General features: G+C 44.9%; 1 protein-coding gene across 3 annotated transcripts in view; it reads left to right on the top strand.

The window, feature by feature from the left end:
- LOC121269030 (solute carrier family 15 member 2-like) overlaps positions 1–4,273 on the top strand; it is a 169,856-nt gene extending 165,583 nt beyond the window's left edge. For all 3 annotated transcript variants that reach the window (XM_041173417.1, XM_041173418.1, XM_041173416.1), the window contains one exon: positions 2,217–4,273. In XM_041173417.1, the coding sequence (XP_041029351.1) occupies positions 2,217–2,423 (207 nt within the window). In that variant the 3' untranslated portion in view covers positions 2,424–4,273. The remainder of the gene's footprint in view (positions 1–2,216) is intronic.
- Positions 4,274–21,073: the final 16,800 nt, after the last annotated feature.

The following is a 21,073-nucleotide window of genomic DNA, read 5'->3' as shown; positions in this document are numbered from 1 at the left end:
TTGAGAATTATGAACTATCTCCATAAATGTATGCCACTCCTTCTCTACTGTCTTCCCTTTTAACCTATTTCCCAGTCTACTCTTTACCAACTCTGTCTTCATACCCTTGTAATTGCCTTTAATTATGCTTAAGTTGCTAGCTATGGATCCACGTTTCTCACTCTCAAACTGAATATGAAATTCCATCATGTTATGATCACTCTTGCATAGAGGGTCCTTTATTACAAGGTCTTTAATTAATCATGTTTCACTACACATTACCAGGTCCAAAATAGCTTAGTCCCTGGTAGGTTCCAGAATGTATTGCTCTAAGAAGCTGAATATAATCTATGAACTCTTCCACAGGATACAGGCTGATTTGTCTAATTGATGTGAAGATTAAAGTTACCAATTATTATTGCAGTACCTTTCTTCCAAGCCCCCATTATTTCTTGATGCAAACTCTGTCCTATAGTGCAGCTACTTTTAAGGGGTGTATAAACTACTACAAACACAAACCTCTTTCCCTTGCTATTTCTTATCCCCGCTCAAACTGATTCTATACCCTGTTCTTCTGAATCAAGATCATTTCTCACTATTGTACTGACTATTGTCTTTATTAACAGCACTGCCCTCCCTCCTTTTCCTTTATGGTCCTTCAGAAATGTCAAATACCCTTGAATATTCAGGTCCCAGTCTTGGTCACCTTGCAACCATGTCTCTGTAATGGCTATTAGATCGTACTCGTTAATTTTAATTTGTGCTATTAATTCATCAATATTGTTATGAATGCTGTGTGCTTTCAGATAAAGAGCCTTTAATTCTGTCTTTTTACAGTTTTTTTGCCTACTCTGACCTTATTGTCTGCTGCACTCTTATGTTTGGACACTGTCCTTTGCTGTCACACTCTGGTTATCATTCCCTGTATCATTACCCTGCACTATTCCATTGTCCTTTATCTTCAACTTTCCAAATCTCCCCTCAAGTGAACGCCCCCACCAACCCCCTCCCCTATTACCTTTTGTCCGATTTTCAGTCTCTCAGGTTTCTTATCTCCCAGGCTCACAGACTCCCAGGTTCTTTATCCTCCATTTCCCTCTCCAGAGCCCTTGGGCTTGATTTTATGGGGGAGTGCTGGAGGGCAGGGGGACATGGACTGCTCAACCCCCTGGAAGGAAAGTCGGCCAGCAGCCGACGCACCTGGAAGAAGCCCACCCTACAGCCAAGATACGCTGGGGGTGGGTTAAAGAAGCACACCATGGAACTTCTACCTCTCAGTGGACAGGAAGTCCCGCCCTCGAGAGCTACGGGACAGTCTGATTGCTGGCATTTCCAGCAGCCCCAGCAGCACCAGAGCTCAGTGGTGGGGGCTGTTGTGGCTGCATGGAGGAACAGGAAGCAGAGTAATGGCTGCTGGAGGCAGTTGCTTCCCGGGCTATTAGGGTGGGGAGAGATCCGAGAACCCAAGGAGCGGGGAGATGGGGATGGGGGAGCTGAGTTTTGGAGGACAGGTGGTGAGGAACAAAGTGGGAGATGACACCTTAGTGGGGGTGCCCCCAATGTGCATAGGCACCTCCTGAATGTTGTGCTTCCTTCCTGCTTTTTTTTCAAAAAATGGACTGACCACCCCTGCTCGCTTGCCCACACTAACTGTACTATGGTATGGGCCGTGTAATATCCTGGTCAGTTGACTTGGTGCCGAGCCTAATTGCCCTTTAATTATTAATTTAAATATGTTGTGCAGCATTCTGTACTAATGGGGACAATTTGGGGGATGGGCAGGAATTGGTGGGCTGGGCACCCCTGTATTTTGCATGCCCCGCCCACCAATAAACACACCCAGTGGAGGTGAGGGGGGAGGAGCATAAAATCCAGTTCCTGGTCTCGAAAGTTCCCGGTCTCCCACCCCATATTTGTGTACGTTGCTGACAGTCAATGTGCATTGATGACGTTCACTGATAGGTAAATCCTGGATATTAGTTGCAAAGTGGGGAGTATGTGAGTAGTCTAATATACTTCTATATGTGATAAGTTCCTTTAACCCATGACTCCTTTTAACCAGCAGTTTTGGTTTACTATCCTTAGTTCCCTATTATGTTCACCAGGCTTTATCTTTTCCACTGTTCAATCATATGATCAGAGAATGCAGCACACAAGGGGACTATTTGCCCAGTATCCTGTACGAGGCAGATATTCTTAAGATTCACTAATGCATGTTATTTTTTGTTTGGTAACAGGCAGTGGAGTTCTTTGTGTTTGCTTTGCTCATGGGACTGATTTCATTGATCTTCATCGTCACATCAAGGTTTTATAAATATCACCCGATCGATACCAGGGATGCTTCCCTTAGTGAGTCCGACAAAGAGAATGAATCTGATGGGCTGAACTCAGAGTTAAAGACAATTCCGTCTTATACAGGTGAAGAGCACAAAATCAATAGGTAGCTCTTCAGGAAACAAATGGGCCACTTGTCCAGAAGCTGCCAAACCAAAAGGACACTGAGCAGAATCAACAAGGGTGTGTGTATGTGTGTGTTCAAATTGTGTGTGTATGTGTTGTGTGTGCTGTGTGTGTGTGTGTGTGTGTGTGCACATGTGCATTATTTTCCATTACATTAAGTTATCCCTTCTTTCCTATAGTGACCTCTGCAATCTGACTGCATTGGCCTTAGTTTGAGATGAACAATAAATTCAATGTGTGCAATAAGGTAGAAGTTGCTGGATATTCAAAAATCAAAATTACCTCACTTCCTTTTGACTGAAATCATTGGAAAGGAAAAAGAAACATTCCCAGTACAAGCCATTGTTTGTTCTCATAAATACCTCCTCTATCTTCAACTCAGTGCCCTTGCCCTGAACCCATTCATGCTGTATCTGTCCAAAGTGCTCCCTTAAGTCTCTCAACCAATGATCGTTACCAAGGGCTTTTCTTTGAAATTATCCATGTCAGAATGCAAAGGCCTTCATGTCTACCCATGTTCAGACGACTGGTCCATCGGAAGCCCCACTTGGCCAGTTGCCCTGTTGTGTTCACCGTTTAATAGGACCTTCACTTCCTTGTCAATCACAGGGAATCTCACTGGGATCAAAACAAGACTAGATACTACTTAATGTTGTCTTGCATTTCCTTACAGGAAGTGTCCCAACTTCTCAGACTGACTTACAGCCCCCGGAAACTGCAGTCTCCTTCACCAGAGAGAGAGGTCATGTGTAACAGAAAGCATCACCCTTGGGTCTCCAGTTTTATAGCAGCAGTTATTACGATTGTGTCCAGTATACGTTCATTAGAGGGTGGATGGACTCAAGAAAAGGAACCAATTTGGCATATCAAGTGTCTATGTGTTAATCAAGTGTTATGGGTAGCTTTGATAAGTCTGGAGCATGCCCAAGCATGATGTGGGCAGAACAATAGCTCTCAGGTCAGGCTAAAATGACAATAGACAATATAGGGGTAAGCAAATTAGAACCTATTCCTGTTCTCTCACTCAAGACAAGATCACTGTCTACTGAAACATGTCCTGATACTATTGGCTCAGTGTGCAACTGGGTAATAAGGTAGCAGAGGTCTTTGGTAATCTGCCATCCACACAACCAGAATAGCCATACTGAAATGGTCCAGAAGATTATATTAAAGACACAGGGCTATTGGACAATTGACCAAATATCCATCACAACAATGCATTAAACAAGGTTCTCAGTTGAGCATTGAAGATTTTGCATGTGATTGTGTGGATGTGTGTGGGAGTCTATATATGTTGGTGTGTGAGTGAGTTTGGGTGTATGTTGGTGTGGATAAGTGAGTATGTATGTGTGAGTTTATATATATTAGCACATGCGAGTGTTTGTATGTGAGAGTTGTGTGTGTGTGTGGATATGAATGAGGATGTCCGTGGGTGTGTGTGTGAATATGCCTCTGTATCTGTATGAGTTGTGTGTGTGTGTGTGTGTGAATGAGTATGTCTGTGTATGGTTGTATGTTTGTGTGTGTGATTGTGTCTCTGTAATTGTGAGAGCTGTGTGTGTAATTGAGTGAGTATCTTTGTGTATGGTTGTGTATATGTTTCTGTGTATGTGTGTACATGTGTACATGTGTGAATATGTCTGTGTATGTGTGCATGAGTTTGTCTCTGTGTGATTGTGTGTAACAGGGATACCATCTGTAACTGTGTTTCTGTCAATCTGACACTAATCTCTGTATGCATCATGTGAATGATGTTGTCACTGGCCTTGTTGTTTGGACTAACACTTAATAATAAAGTGAGCAAAAATAATGATGTGCAATGATGGAGATAAAATCAAGCGTTATGTGATTGATTTGTCAGCACTGATCTGATTATTCTCAGGAGATTAGTAAAGTAATACCCAGTTGTGCACCTTTCTGTAGGTACTAGGGGATGTTAAATTGACCACAGCCAACATCTATTTCAGGGAATTTTAATCCAAGCGCCTCAGGCGGAAAGCATTTCATCACCCAAATGCCTCAGCTTCTGACAGCCCACTATTGACTTCTTGTTACTAAAGATGACTATTTTACGGGAGTGGTGGAGGAAAGGAGAGGGTGACATGAGTCAGACGGAATCATTTCTATAGAGGGTGTGTTTCCTTCACTCAGATACCAAGCTGCATTATTTGCTGTAATTTAGAAGAAAGAGTTGACTCAGTCAAGACTGAATGGGCCGGGCCTCTCTAGAAAAGAAAAGACTGAAGGGTAATTGGATGGATGTCTTCAAAATTATGAGAGGATTTAATAGGGTAGGCATGGAAAAGATGTTTCCACTTCTGGGGAGTTCAAAATTAGGGCCATAAATAGAAGTTAGTCACTAATAAATCCACTAGGGAATTCAGGAGAAATTTCTTTACCCAGTGAGTGGTGAAAATGTGGTAATTAATACCCTATGGAGTAGTTGAGGAATATAATAGATGCACTTAAGGGAAGTTAGCTCACTACACAAGAGAATAAGGAATCGAAGCGTATGCCTAAAGGGTGAGATGGAGTAGAGTCGGAAGAGATAAAAGCAAAATACTGTGGATGCTGGAAATCTGAAACGTAAACAAAAATTGCTGGCAAAACTCAGCAGGTCTGACAGCATCTGTGGAGAGGAATACAGAGTTAACGTTTTGAGTCCGTTTGACTCTTCATCAGAACTTGTTTATTGCATAAACACCAGCATGGACCAGATGGGCAGAGTGGCCTGTTTCTGTGCTGTAAAACTCATTGTAATTCTATATCGCTCAAACCCCTTCATATCTCTCCCAGAATTCCAATTAATTGAAGTTAAGGAATGCTCCAAATGAAAGTCAAAACTGAAATGGGAAAATACTGGAAATAGGTCAGGGGGCTGCTGGGGAGAATGGGTGCTGTACCATTTCTGAACAAACATCCGCACTATAAATCTAAACAGATGCTGATTGACTTGTTGTGAGTTTTATTTGAAGAATTTTCCTGTGGTCCAATGGCCTTGAGAAGGAGATGGAAGAAGCCACAGTCTGTGCATTTATTGACTGGGAATTTCCTGGAAGCTGCTCTAGCTTCTGGACAAGCTATGGCAGCCCGCAGGAAAATCCCAGTTATTCTGTTTTATTGGGCTCTGTGTTTATTACATTAAAGTAATCCAGCACACTCTGCTTTTGCTATTTTCATTTAGGGGATGAGGGATCTAAAAAAGTACTCCTATGATTGCTCTGTATTGGGGCTGAGGGGGTGGGGGAAGGGGGTGAGGGACTTGCTATATAATTCAGTGCTCCTTTCAGCTTCAATCTACAGGTTAGATTGTCTAGAATATTACAGCCCATGGTTGTGGGCTATGCTTGAAAAGACCTTGTAGAATGTCCCAAAGCATTTTAAAGCCAACAAAGTACCTTTGAAGTGTTGTCAATGCTGTAATGTAAGCAATGCAGAGCTGCCTGATGCTGTAACCAACCTGATATTATAGAAAATAAATTGTATTATCTTATGATTGCATTAAGAACTTTGACACAGGCAAGCTATGTTGAAAATAGCCCAGGAGTGAACACCTCAAATCAAGTTGGATCAAAACCCTGAAACTCCAGTGCAAAGTTGTATTTTATGTTTATGTTGGTAACGGTTTGCTGTTACTGTCAGGATAAATATCCGCAAAAACAATCTTCTGCAGTATTTCCTAAAACTGTGTTTACAACTATTCAAGTTTAACAAGAGAATTTTCCCCATGTCTTGGTTAATATGTATATTTCAATTAATATCATTAAATAGATTAAACAAGTAATTTATCTCCTTGCTTTTTGTGGGAGCTTGCTGTGAGCCAGTTGATTGCCATGCTGCCTGATATTACAACAGTGATTGCATTCCAAAACTATCTCATTGACTGTGTAGCACTTTGGGATGTCCTGATGATCTGAAAGATGCTACAGAAATGCAAATTCCTTCTCTTTAGCAAAAGAAAACCTAAAGATACCGAAGCAAATAATGCTGGAGGAATGTCTTTTCTCTCTTCCTCTTCACTAGTTCTATTTTTTCTATACCTGATCTTTCAATTTGCGTGGGACTGGATGCAAGCTCTAAGACCCACTTGCTGGGGCTGAACCTCAGTTGGGGATTTTAAGAGATCTGTTGCTGCTGCTAGAGCTGTCCTATTTGGTAATAATGTCGGTAGAGGCACAGTTGAGTGAAGGACCTCCTGCTAAGTGTTGATCCCCACATGCTGATCTCCGTGGACATATGCAGGTGTTGATGACTTGACTGCATGATTTTGGCATGTGGTCAGATCCTTCCTGAAGCTTTCAGGTGTAAAACTATCTAGCTTCCATGGGGTAGATCTTTATTTGCATTTGTTCATTTTCACCACAGCCTTAATAGGGCTGTTGATATTGTCTTATTTCTTCTCTGGTTTTCTTCAATCCTCCCTCAGTCCAAGTCTCAATGTTATCCACCATCTGATTTTTGTTCTTCCCCTTCTGTTTTTACCCTCAATTTCTCCTTCAATTGTTGCCAGGAAAAGCCTGTCAGGTCTTTGTTTCCAAAGTCCGTTCTCTCTGTAACTCTACTTAACAACCCTTTTGATTCCTGAACTTCTCTTGATCTAACCCACTCATTTATCTTTGTGTCCAACCAGCTGACACTGAGCATCCCCCACCATTACCCACATTACAAAAACTGTGATCCTCTCTTATCCTCTTTCTTGTGAGCCCAATTCTCACATCCATAGAGTGCAACATTCCACACTAGTGACTGGAATAGATGCTTTTCAGCTTCATGCTGATGCCTTTTGATTTCCATATGCTAGTTTTTTTTAATTCATTCATAGGATGTGGGCTTAGCTGGAAGGGCCAGCATTTATTGCACAACCCTGGATACTCATTGCACGATTCCTTGCCTCATGGATGCCGAGTCTTGGGTTGCTAGATCTATTCGAATCTATCCCATTTAGCACGGGGTTATGGCCACACAACATGATGGAGGATATCCTCAATGTGAAGGCGGGACTTCGTCTCCATAACGACTGTGCGATGGTCACTCCCGCCGACACTGTCATGGACAGATGCATCTGCGGCAGGCAGGTGGGTGAGGATGAAGTCAAGTATGTTTTTCCCTCTTGTTTGTTCCCTCGCTACCTGCTGCAGAACCAGTCTAGCAGCTATATCCATTAGGACTTGACCATCTCAGTCTGTAGTGGTGCTACTGAGCCACTCTTGGTGATGGACATTGAAGTCCCACACCCAGAGTCCACTCTGCACCCTTTCCATCCTCAGTGCTTCCTCTAAGTGGTTTTTGACATGGAGGAGCACTGCTTCATCAGCTGAGGGAGGGCGGTACGTGGTAATCAGCAGGAAGTTTCCTTGCCCATGTTTGACCTGATGCCATGAGACTTCATGGGGTCCAAAGTTGATGTTGAGGACTCCTGGGCAACTCCCTCCCAACTGTATATCACTGTGCCACCATCTCTGCCAGGTGTCTCTTGCCAGTGGGACAGGACATACCCAGGGATGGTGATGGTGGTGTCTGGGACATTATCTGTAAGATATGATTCCATGAGGATGACTATGTCAGGTTGTTTGTTGACTAGTTGACTAGTGGACAGCTCTCCCAATACTTAAGTCATCGGTCACACCTCTTGCCGTTGCTAATATTTACATTCTTCAGTTCTCAACCTGAAGGCAGGTTTAACCTACAGCGCCACGATCTCCACCACATGTAGAACAACAAGGCAGGTCCTGAATCCACCCCAGCCGGGATGTGCTGTAGGCACCAATCTGACCCACAATGGCTGTCCAGCCAACTGAGCTAACCAACTTCACAAGCTGCTATGGCAACATGCATTTTAATATGAATGTCATAGCCTGAAGGTATGGATAGTGATGGTAGAGGCTCCAATTTCTTTCCATTACATGACTGATCAGGAATCTCTTGCACTCTTCCTGCCTGCCATTAGCGTACGTTGGAAGGATTTACAAGTTGATATTATCAACTCATTATGAACACCTTGCTCGACGATCAAATCCTGGAGTGGGACATGAACCCAGAGCTTCTGGCTTAGAGCAGAAGAGCTACCAACTGGGCCAAAAGACCTCCACATTGCATCAGTAGCGAATGATAAAAGTGTTATTTAAAATCACAGAATCAATACACAGCTACTTACTATAAGAATGAAAGAATCTGTTTTAAGAAATCAAAATGAACTATCCAATGCCCCTTTCTTATAAGCACTAAATAACTCCAGAGCTACTCTGCTGCCAAGGCTGCAATAATGCATCTGCAAATTCATGAACACTTCAGACATGTGCACCACAATGAGATGAAGTCCAACATCTTCTGTTCTAGTTTAGGAGAAAGATCACCTGATTTGTCCTGAGCTGTCGTTGAAGGTGTACGTGCAATTTTCAATGAGGGTCTAAATTACATCCAGATTGTGCCTTTATTTTGCAAATACCAAATTGATGCATCTTATCAGCAAAGAGTGCACTGTGTGGCGGGAGGTGTGGGATTTACCCTGAGAGCTTCGTCAAAGGGTACTTTGTGCTGATCAAGGTGAAAGCACCCAGAGTGGGGACAGCAAGGCAAGATACAGAGTAAAGCTCCCTCTACACTGTCCCATCAAACACTCCCAGGGCAGGTACAACACGGGGTTAGATACAGAGTAAAGCTACCTCTATACTGTGCCCATCAAACATTCCCAGGACAGGTACAGCACAGGGTTAAATACAGAGTAAAGCTCCCTCTACACTATCCCCATCAAACACTCCCAGGACAGGTACAGCACGGGGTTAGATACAGAGTAAAACTCCCTCTACACTGTCCCCATCAAACACTCCCAGGACAGGTACAGCATGGGGTTAAATACAGAGTAAAGCTCCCTCTACACTGTCCCACCAGGCAGGTGCAGCAGGAGTTAGATTTTTATTTATTCGTACACAGGATGTGGGCATCGCTGGCTAGCTTGACATTCATTGCCCAACTTTTGTTGCCCTTGAGAAGGTGATGGTGAGCTGCCTTCTTGATTGGTTGCAGTCCATATGGTGTAGGTACACCCATAGTGCTGTTAGGCAGGGAGTTCCAGGATTTTGACCCAGCAACAGTGAAGGAATGGTGGTATATTTCCATGTCAGGTTGTGTGTGGCTTGGAGGGAAACCTCCATGTGGTGGTGTTCCCATGTGTCTGCTACCCTTGTCTTCTGGGCTGTAGAGGTTGCAGTTTTCGAAGGCTCTGTCGAAGGAGCCTTGGTGAGTTGCTACAGTGCATCTTGCAGATGGTACACACTGCTGCCTTTGTGCATCAGTGCTGGATGGAGTAAATGATTAATGTGGTGGATGGGGTGCCAATCAAGTGGGCTTCTTTGACCTGGATGGTGTCGAGCTTCTTGAGTGTTATTGCACCTGCACTCATCCAGGCAAGTGGAGAGTTTCCATCACACTCCTGACTTCTGCCCTGTGGATGGAGGAGAGGCTTTGGGGAGTCAGGAGGTGAGTTACTTGCTGCAAAATCCCCAGTTTCTGACTTGCTCTTGTAGCTACAGTATTTATATGGCTAGTCCAGTTCAGTTTATGGTCAATGGTAACCTCCCCAGGATGTTGATAGTGGGGGATTCAGCGATGGTAATGCCATTGAACATCAAAGGGTTAGTTTCTCTCTTGTTGCTGATGATCATTGCCTGGCACTTGTGTGGTGCAAATGTCACTTGCCACTTCTCAGCCCAAGCCTGAATATTGTCCAGGTCTTGCTGAATATGGACATGGACTGTTTCAGTCTCTGAGGAGTCATGAATGGTGCTGAACATTGTGCAATCATCAGTGAACATCCCCACCTCTGACCTTATGATGGACGGAAGGTCATGGCTGAAGCAACTGAAGATGGTTGACCCTAGGACACTACCCTGAGGAACTCCTGCAGTGAGGTCCTGGGTCTGAGCTGACTGACCTCCAACAATCACAGCCATCTTAATTTCTGCTAGACATGGCTCCAACCAGCGGAGAGTTTCCCCCTTGATTCCCATTGACTCCAGCTTTGCTAGGGCTCCAGATGTCACACTTGGATAAATGCGGCCTTGATGTCAAGGGCAGTCACTCTCATCTCACCTCTTGAGTTCAGCTCTTTTGTCCATGTTTTGAGCAAGGCTGTAATAGGGTCAGGAGCCAGGTGGCCCTGGCAGGACAGGAACTGAGCATCAGTGAGCAGGTTGTTACTGAAGTGCCACTTGGTAGCACTGTTGATAACACTTTCCATCACCTTGCTGACAGAAGTGGCGACAATTGGCCGGAATGGATTTGTCCTGCTTTTTGTGGATAAAGATAAAGGCAGGTGTCTCAGTCCAGGGCCTCTTCACTGTGCTTTGTGCAGTCTTCAGTCCAAAGTGATGGTCCAGCTTCACACTTGCTGGACACACCTCGATGGTGCTGGTCATTGCTGCCAGAATGTCATGGGCAGGTGTCACAGAGTTCTGTCATTCTCTGTGTGCTCTTAGCATCTTTGAAGTAGGGCTGGTCCCCCATCTCTTCAGCATCTGTGACTGGTGACGTTGTGCTCCTGAAGGGACCAGGTGCTGAAGGCTGACAAAGGATCAGGTTCATTTAAAGTTACATGGCTGCATCTCCATGATGTAACCCTGATCACAGAGCGCAAGCAAGCTGCCCTCGGCCAGACAGGAGCCAGACATTCACAGATGCTGCGTGATCTATGGAGTGTCCTTATTGCATGTTGTCATCACATGGCATCCAGTGATTAATAGGACCTCCATTGCATCTCCATGACAAGAGCCTTATCACTGAGGATATGTGCGCTGCCATGTGCGCAGACTAGAGTCAAATATTCTCAGGATGTGAGGATCTTTGGGGTCTCCCCGCTGCATGTCGTCATCATCCTCCATGAATCCAGCAGCTATGAGGGCCTCCCGAGTGCGCCTGCCTCGTCTGGCCAGTGCAATGGCCCCATTGCCAGCATTGTCGCCTTCGAGGACCTCCCCCCTCGCCCATCCCCATTGTGATGACTCAATGGGGCAGACAGGTTTTGTAAAGAAACATTAAAACTTTATTATGGAGACATCTTGGAGTGCTTGCACTTAGACTCGATCTTTCATCCCAAAGACTCCGACCCTGGATTGCCTGCGCTAAGAGCTCACTGGTCAAAGCCCCCGCAGTACATCACATGACCTGCGATTGATGGGTGGGAGGGACAATACATGCAGTTTTCACATTTCCTCCCCTTTTTTTTTACAATTACTCTTTATAAAACACATTTGAACACTCAACAAATGTATATTCAATTTCAGGTGACTATAAATCAAGTCTTTGAGGTGTTCTTCATTTTCGGCTAGAGCGGCTTAGCTCTACCACTGGAGAACAGGATTGAAAGGATCTGGAGCTGCATGATGAGACACATCATTGGAACTGGACTGTTCAGCATTTGGCAACTCCCCCGAAACACCTGCAATGTCTGTTCTAGGTCAGTCACACACCTCAGAAGTCGACAATTCAACATTAATCACAGGTTGGTCAGTTAATTGTTGGAATGTCTCTCTGGCACGGGTGTGATCTACATGCTTATGGACAATTCTATCTCCCACTTGTACTTGGAAAGCTAATGGACCAGTTTCTGAAACAATGGCCCAGAGCCCAACAGTGTCCACTGCCAAAATTATGTACGTATACCATGTCACCTACACTGAATGCGCGAGTGTTACTGTGTATGTCATGGTTAAATTTTTGATTACTCTGGTTCCGCGCTACCTTCCCCTCTAAATTTGGAAACACCAGGTGTAAACACATCCGCAGATGGCGTTGAACCTATAGTCGAATGTGGTGTTGTACGATAACAAGAGAAACTAGGAAAGTCAAGATTCTAAATTGCCTTCCAATAACTTTTCCATGCGAGGTTTATAAGTTTGTACAGCCCTCTCAGCTAGACCATTCAATGAGGGGTGCCAAGGAACTGTGTTTATATGACAGATTCCATTCAGGTCCATAAATTCCTGAAATTTGGTGCTGGTAAAGGCTGTACCGTTATTGGAATGACAATTTCAGGTAGGCTATGTATGCTGAAACAGTAACATTGTTTCTTGATAGTTGCGTTCAACGTTGATGATTTGACTTCATATACATCTGTCCATTTTGCATGTGCATCCACAATTAACAAGAACGTGGTACCTAAAATAGCCCTACATTATTGATATGTAGTCAAATCCAGCATCAACCAGGCCACTCCCACAGATGCAGGGGAACTGAAACAGGCAACTTCTGTTGTTGCTGACACTGCAGACAGTGCTTGACCATGCTTTCAGTGTCATTGTCAATGCCTGGCCACCAGCCATAGCTTTGCACAAGCATTTTCACCTTTGAAATGCCTGGATGCGCACTGTGAAGCTCTGTCAAGAGTGGCTCTCCACCTGTGATGGGACCACAACTCAACCCCCACAACACAATTCTTCCTTGACAGCTTAATTCCATGTTTCTGATATGGAATGGTCTCAATTCTTCAGATACAGGTGATTTAAGTGTAAGCCAGGGCGGTACATAAAAGTATACTCGTATGCAGATAACGTCAGAGCCCAGTGTTATGTTCTTGCTGATGCTATTGGCGGAATGATCTTGTCCTCGCTGAATAATCCCATTGATTGTTTATGGTCCGAAAGAATAGTAAAATGTCGTCCATGTAGGTACTGGCGAAACTTTTTTACATCGAATATTTACTAATAATTCTTCTTTCTCTAACTGAGAATAGCCCTTTACAGATTGGGAAACGGGTCCCGAGACAATATATGTTTTTCTGACCCATTTTCCATTTTATGTGATAAAGCAGCTCCTACCCCATGGGAAGAATTTTCTCCCTGTCGGGGAGGAGGGTTGAGCAGGGGCAGACGAGGGCAGGTGGGCGCGTAGCCGATTGGCACCCCTGATCAGCTAGGCACCGCCATTTTACATGGGCGGGCCAATTAAACGCTGTGCGCTTCCTGTGCAGGTGGTGGTGGGGGGGGGGGGGGGGGGAGGTGGGGAGGGTATTGCCTGAATCGGGAGTGTACTCTTTTCATGTGCATGCGCCCGAAAGAATGCAGAAATCTCCCCGAGGCACAGAGCTGCCTCAGGGAGATTAGTTTTAAATTTAAACAGTTTAATAAAGTGTTGAAAACATTTTTATGAGATGTCCCCTCATGTGAAACTGTCACATGAGCTGGGACATGTGCATTAATTTTAATTAAAATTTTTCTGAAAATTTTAAATCATTCGTGAAACCTCATCCTGCCCGTGGATGAGGTTCCATGAAAAATACGAAGGCCGCCTGGGCTCTTCGCCTGCCCGACAACATTGAGGTTGGACGGGCAGCTCAGCTGGTTGCCTTAGTTGCTTTTTAACAGGCCTTAATAGGCCTTTGACAGTTTGGCGGGCGCGCAGCCGAATTGAAAATCTAAATGACACGTGGTGACGTCGGGACACACGCCCTATGTCACTCCACATCATTTAACCCGAAGATTCTGCCCCCTAGGGAGAAGCATCACATGTCAACACCAGCTCTTTCGATGGCTCATGGTGTACCAATAAACACAACAAATACAGCAAATTCCTTGCTGTCATAAAGGCTTCTTCTTGTTGTGAACCTCATGACTTTTCCAGCAGCAAGGGGAATTGGGCCAAACCAGTTGATGGGTTAGGTAAGAAACGGCTAAAGTAGTTGATCATGCCCAGGAGGGACTGAGTTTTGTAACATTGGATGGTGATGGTGCATCTTTAAGTGCCTGAACTTTATCTTCCACAGGATGAAAACCCCTGGCGTCCACTCTGTGACCTAGATAAGTCACTTCTGATGTTTGAAATGTGCATTTTTCCCTCGTTAACCGTATACCGGCTTCCATGAACCTTCTCTGAACCTCGGTTAACCCAGTAATGAGAACATCATCCAAATATACAATCACTAGTGGACATCCTTGCGGAAGGCTACATACAAACATACGAATTAAGAGCAGGAGCAGGCGCCTCAGCCCCTCGAGCCTGCTCCACCATTCAATAAGATCCTGCCTGATCTGAATATAACCTTAACCCCACATTCCTGCCTACTTCCAATAACCTTTCATCCTCTTGTTAATCAAGAATCTATCTAGCTCTGTCTTAAAAATATTCAAAGACTCTGCTTCCACTGCCTTTTGAGGAAGAGATTTCCAAAGACTCATAACCTTCTGAGAGAAGAAGTTTCTCCTCATCTGTCTTAAATGAGCGACCCCTTATTTTTAAACAGTGACCCCCTAGTTCTAGAATTTCCTACAAGAGGAAACATCCTCTCCACATTCAACCTGTCAAGACCCCTCAGGATCTTAATGGTTTCAATTAAGTCATCTCTTAGTCTTCTAAACTCCAGTGGATACAAGCCTAACCCGTCCAGCCTTTCTTCATAAGATAACCCGCCCATTCCTGGTATTAGTCTGGTAAACCTTCTCTGAACTGCTTCTAACGCATTTACATCTTCCTTTAAATAAGGAGACCAGTACTGCACACAATACTCCAGATGTGGTCTCACCAATGTCCTGTACAACTTAAGCATAACCTCCCTACTTTAGTAATCAATTCCCTCCACAATAAATTATAACATTCTATTAGCTTTCCTAATTAACTGCTGTACCTGCATACTAACCTTTTGTGATTCATGCACTAGGACACCCAGATCCCTCTGATTTCCTGCCAAAATGAACCATTTCACATTTGCCCACATTATATTCCATTTGCCAGATCTTTGCCCACTCACTTAACATATCTGTCACTTTGTTGCCTCCTTATATCCTCTTCACTATTTACTTAACTACCTATCTTTGTGTTGTCAGCAAATTTAGCCACCGTTCCTTTGGTTCCTTCATTCAAGTCATTTATATAAATTGTAAAAAGTTGAGGTCCCAGCACTGATCCCTGTGGGACGCTAGTCGTCACATTCTGCCAACCAGAAAAAGACCCATTTATGCCAACTCTCTGCTTCCTGTTAGCTATCCAATCTTCTATCCATGCCAATATGTTACCCCCTACACATGAGCTTTTAGTTTCTGCAATAACTTTGTATGTGGCACTTTATCTAAGTGCAGTACATCCACCAGTTCCCCTTTATCCACAGCACATGTGACTCCTTCAAAGAACTCATGATTTCCCTTTTACAAAACCATGTTTACTCTGGCTGATGGCCTTGAATTTTCTAAGTGCCCTGCTATAACATCTTAAATAATAGCTTTGCCGTTGTTCTCTGGAAAATAGCACATGCTAATGAGACTCCAAAAGGTAGACGAATGTACAGGTAGAGACCCTTGTGTGTGTTAATAGCTACATGTTCTCTCAACATGCAATCCAATTCTAATTGTTGATAGACGTGGCTCATATCTAGTTTCATATATGATTTGCCTCCTGGCCAGCTTGGCGTATAAATCGTCAATCCTTGGAATAGTGTCTAGTTTTGTCTAGTTTTTCTACGTCATTTACTGTCAACTTGTAGTCTCCACACATACATATGGTTTTGGCTGGGCTTGACCACTGGAACAATGGGTGCGGCCCACTTAGAGAATTGGATGGGCTGAATTATGCTCAGGCTTTCTAACCTGCACAGCTCTACATGCACCTTCTTCTTCAGTACATATGGGTCTGGCCTTGAAGAAATGTGGTGTTGCCTGGGGATCGACATATATCTTGGCATGCATGCCTTTCAACTTTCCGAATTCATCCCCAAAAACCATGTTGTATTTCTTCAGAATTCCATCTGATTTTAGGTGAAATATCTCAGACCAGTCAAGTTTCATCTTCTGTAACCAATCTTGATCTAAAAGACTAGGTCCCTTTCCTTTAATGATTATCACAGGCAATTGGGCTGTCTGTTGTTTGTAACAGACTGGGACAGTGGCAATGCACTTGACTTGAATAGATTGTCCCTTGTAAGTTATTAACTCAGCGGTTGTCCGCTCCAAATTTATTGGCCGTCTTCCTTCATTAACGTATCCGAAAGTGTGCTCTCCAGCCATTGTAGTTGAGGCACCAGTATCCATTTCTATACGCAGTAGCTTCTTACTTACTTGTACAGTCACTATAATAGGCTCAGTTTTCACAGCAGGTACATTATACAGGGAGTACACATCAGTATCAGCAGCTTTAGCCTTTGCTGTACCCGTTAACTCGATCATGTTTGTTTGCTGTCTTGCAGGCTGCCTCATCTTTGTTTGGCATTGCCAAAACATGTGTCCCTTCTTAAGACAATAATGAAATTCTGCCTCTCTGAATTTATAAGTATCTGCTCCATGGTCACCACATCTATAGCAATTTTGTCCTGAAGTCGTTGATGAAGCATTTCCATTATGCTTCTTAATGTTTCTCACAGTGGACATTGAATCACGCTTCAATTCTGCAGATATAAAAACAAAAAAACTGCGGATGCTGGAAATCCAAAACAAAAACAGAATTACCTGGAAAAACTCAGCAGGTCTGGCAGCATTGGCGGAGAAGAAAAGAATTGACGTTTCGAGTCCTCATGACCCTTCAACAGAACTGAGTTTTCCACACTTGGCAGCAGGTTCCTGACCAACATGAAGTACAACGCCATTACCCATGTGTTGCAAAGCCTATGAGTCTCTCACAGAGCTTTCCATGGCGATGGAGGTTTGTAGGGCGAGCTTAAAGTCAATATTGATTTCGGCAAGCAAGTGGCGCTGTATGGTGTCGTCCTTGACTCTGCACACCAGCTGGTCTCACAGCATTGATGCACCCCCAAAGTTGCAGTATTCTGTTAACAGCTTGAGGTTCGCCACATAGGTTGCGATGGACTCTCCCGGGGCACAAACTCTTGAATTAAATTTAAAGCGTTGTATTATCACAGACGGCTTTGACTGGAAGTGTGCTTTCACTAGGTCCATTAATTCACTATATGGCTTGGAACTGCACACGCTTGGGGCAGTCAGGTTGTGAATTAGGTTGTATGTTTTACTGCCACATGCACTTAAAAGGATCTGCTTTTCTTCAGTGGTTATTTCATTTACTACATAGTAAAATCTAAGGCACTCAGCATACTGACTCCAATCTTCAGTATTAGCATCATATGGATCAATCCCTCCAACCAGCAGTATGACTGGTGAGTAGTTTTTAAAATACGATTTACTGACAGAAACAGGGTGAGGTGCACAATCGAGTTTTACCCTCATCACCAAATATGATGACTCAATGGGGCAGACAGGTTTTGTAAAGAAACAGTAAAAGTTTATTTACGGAGACATCTCGGAGCGCTTGCACCTAGACCCGATCTCTCGTCCCAAAGACTCCGCCCCCCTGATTGCCAGTGCTAAGAGCTCATTGGTTGAAGCCCCCTGCAGTACATCACATGACCGATGACTGACGAAGGGAGGGACAATACATGCCGTTGCCACTCCCGTCGATGTCCTCCTCATCGGAGGAGACCTGCTCCATCTCCTCCTCAGCCAGCCCCTCTCCCCGTTGCAATGCCAGGTTGTAAAGGGCACAGCAGGCAACAATGATGCATGACACCCTCTGCAGACCCTATTTCAGGCTCCACCAGACCGGTCCAGGCAACAGAAACTCATTTTCAGTTGGTTTGCTCCACCAAGTTGCGAGTGGCCTCGTTATACCTTCGCTCTGCTGCAGTCTGAGGCCACCGCATGGGTGTCATCAGCCACGGCCTCTGCGGGGAGCCCTTGTCCCCGAAGATCCATTCCTGCAGCCTCTATGGACCCTGGAAGACTGCAGGGATCTGTGAGCGACTGAGGATGTAGGAGTCGTGCACACTCCCTGGAAACTGTGAGCATGTCTGCAGGATGCGTTTCTGGTGGTCGCACACCAGCTGTATATTCAGCAAGTGGAAACCCTTGCTGCTGATATAGTTTACTGCTTGTCACAGAGATCTGAGTGCAGTCGATGGCTCCCTGTACCTGTGGGAAACCTGAGCTCTGGGGAAATCCCAGTGCTCTTACTTCCTGGTGTTCCTGGTCCCAGGTGAAATTCACTGCCATGGGCAGTGGATGCCCTCCATGTCCCCCTGGCACCAAATCCTGCAGCAGGTGGCAGATGTGACTGATCAGTTTCCTGGACATGCACAGTCTTCGGCAACTCTAGTTGTCGGTCATCTGCAGAAATGAAAGGTAGCATATATAGATCCTGGGTCCAGCTAGACACTGACCAGCGACGGCTCGCTGTGGCTCTTCAGCAGCGTGTGCAGGAGCCCCAGCTGCCTCTTCTTCCTGAGGGTGCTGCTCCTCCCTCTGCCCTACCGCTGCTCTCTTCTCCATCGTCTTCGCTCTCTGGAAGACATGAGGCATACAGCTAGTTCACCAGGCTCCATGCTCCTCATATACTCCTCCTTCAGGATGAAAGAGATTGACATGTGGATTAGCCTGGGTGTGCTAAGAACTTTCTTGGTTAAGTCTGAAGGCCCCTTAATGCTTCCCAGAGAGTGCTGGCCACCACTTGGATGGTCAGAGTTTAGTGCGCTGCATGGCTGCCTGAAACCCCACCCACCTCTGTCCCCACTCCACTTGACTGATTGGCAGCAGCTTTGCCCACTGGACTGCAGGCTGTGCTCTCAGCTCAGGCACAGGTATTCTCCTAACCCACACTGCAAGGCTGCACTATTAGCTTGAACCATGGGGGAGACTGGTCCAAACTGGGATGATGATATTGCAAGGGACTGTGAGCATCTCCAGCAGTGACTGCTCCATGGCAGCTTTAGCAAGGAGATTGTCCAATTGCTCAGTCATCCAATTGTTCTAAGATGCTCATTAGTTTGCAATCTGTGTCCAAGGGGTGAAAAACTCTGGAGCACTTCATGGCAATTTCCTGCCTCTGCATTGCTTGAATGGGCAGATTAGCCAGAGGCCCGACTCCAAGAATGTCGATGTGGCTGCGTCTGAACTGTCTCCTCAACCTCAGTGCAGCCCTTGCCCCGTCACCGCACTGACAGCCAGCTGGGAAAAAGTGGCTTGCCTGTGCCCTCACCTGCATGCACAGTGCCTCAACATTGAAATCCAACAGGCGACCCTGGCGAGTACTGCGCAACGTTACTGTGCGCTCACCTCCGTGTTCCCCTTGAAGTGCAGATCGCCAGGTGCTATTGTGAAACACGTCGGCGTTTAAGAATGTCCAGCATGGAGGGACGATTCTGACGAGCCTGGCTTACAATGAAGTTCCCAACGTCTGACAGTGGGAAATGTGGCCTGCCACTGATGGACAGAGGGGACGATTGCAAACTGGTTTCACGGTGTCATGAAGCTGATTCTTGGCTTTCTCGCCATGTTGTCTGCTCACATCACCAAACACGCCCGACGCCAAGGAGCATGAAAAGCTCTGCCCACAGTTTAAAAATAATGGAGGAGATAATTTTTTTTGTCTCAGATGGTTGTTAGTCTGTAGAATTTTCTTCCTCAGAGAGCAGTGGGAGGCTGAGTCATTGAATTTATTCAAGGCTGAGTTAGACAGATTTTTGATAGACAAGGGAATCAAGGGTTATGGAGGGCAGGCAGGAAAGTAGAGTTGAGGCCACAATCAGATCAGCCATGATCTTATTGAATGGTGTAGTAGGCTTGAGGGGCTGAATAGTCTACCCCTGCTCCTAATTCTTGTGTATTCCAATTTTATTTCATTAACTGAACTTAATCTCCCCAGCTGTTGTGACATCTTTGGAACCAGACCAGGCTTCTGGAGTATGAGCCCAGCAACATAACCACTATGCTGCCATTCTCACTCTGCCGGTGTAATTCCTATCATAAGAGATTGATTGAATGGCCCTCATCTATGCTTTTGTTACCTCTAGCTTGCCTATTCCAATGTTCCTCTGGTTGGTCTCCCATCTTCCATTTGACATAAAATTAAACTCTGCTGCCCATATCCTAACTTGCACCAAGTCCCATTAACCCATCACTGCTGTGTTTACTGACTTGCATTGGCTCCAGCAAAAGTAATGCATCGATTTTGAAATTTTCATCCTTATGTTCAAATCCTTCCATGGCCTCATCCCTCCCATCTCTGTAACCTTGTCCAAGCTTACGATTGTGGGGAGATGGTGGTGTTGAGGTATTATCACTAGGTTAGTAATACTAGAGACCTAGGCTAATTTTCTGGGGTACATGGGTTCAAATCCCACCATAGCAGTGGTGGATTTCAAATTCAATTAATAAAAACCTGGAATTAAAAGCTAATCTTAATAATGGTGATGTCACCATCGATTGTTGTAAAACCCATCTAGCTCACTAATCCTTCCCTTTAGGGAAAGAAACCTGCTGTTCTTGTCTGATCTGGCCTACACGTGACTCTAGACCTGCAACAGTGTGGTTAACTTTTAATTGCCCCCCGAAAGCCACTCTCTTCAAGGGTAATTGGGCAAGAAATGCTGGCCTTGCCAGTGATATCCTCATCTCATGAAAGAATAATAGAAATCCTGTTGGTGTCTGAGCCAGATGCTACAAAGGGGAATGAAGGAACAGAATGTATAACCGGGCCATTCTCTGAAGATTTCAGTGCTGCTCCTTCCTGTGGTTTGTTCTGACATTGCCATGACTGGCTTGGATTCTAGGAATATTATACCCACCCAAAAGTGCGTGGCATGTAGGCAAGAGTACGTCCCTTTCAGTGATAGTGGAACTGTAGTGAATAAAGCACACAGGACACAATACTG

The sequence above is a fragment of the Carcharodon carcharias genome, chromosome 23 (assembly GCF_017639515.1).
Source record: "Carcharodon carcharias isolate sCarCar2 chromosome 23, sCarCar2.pri, whole genome shotgun sequence".
NCBI classification, from domain to species: Eukaryota; Metazoa; Chordata; class Chondrichthyes; order Lamniformes; family Lamnidae; genus Carcharodon; species Carcharodon carcharias.
Note: the sequence above shows the minus strand (reverse complement) of the source record. Positions and strands in the feature narration are given on the sequence as shown.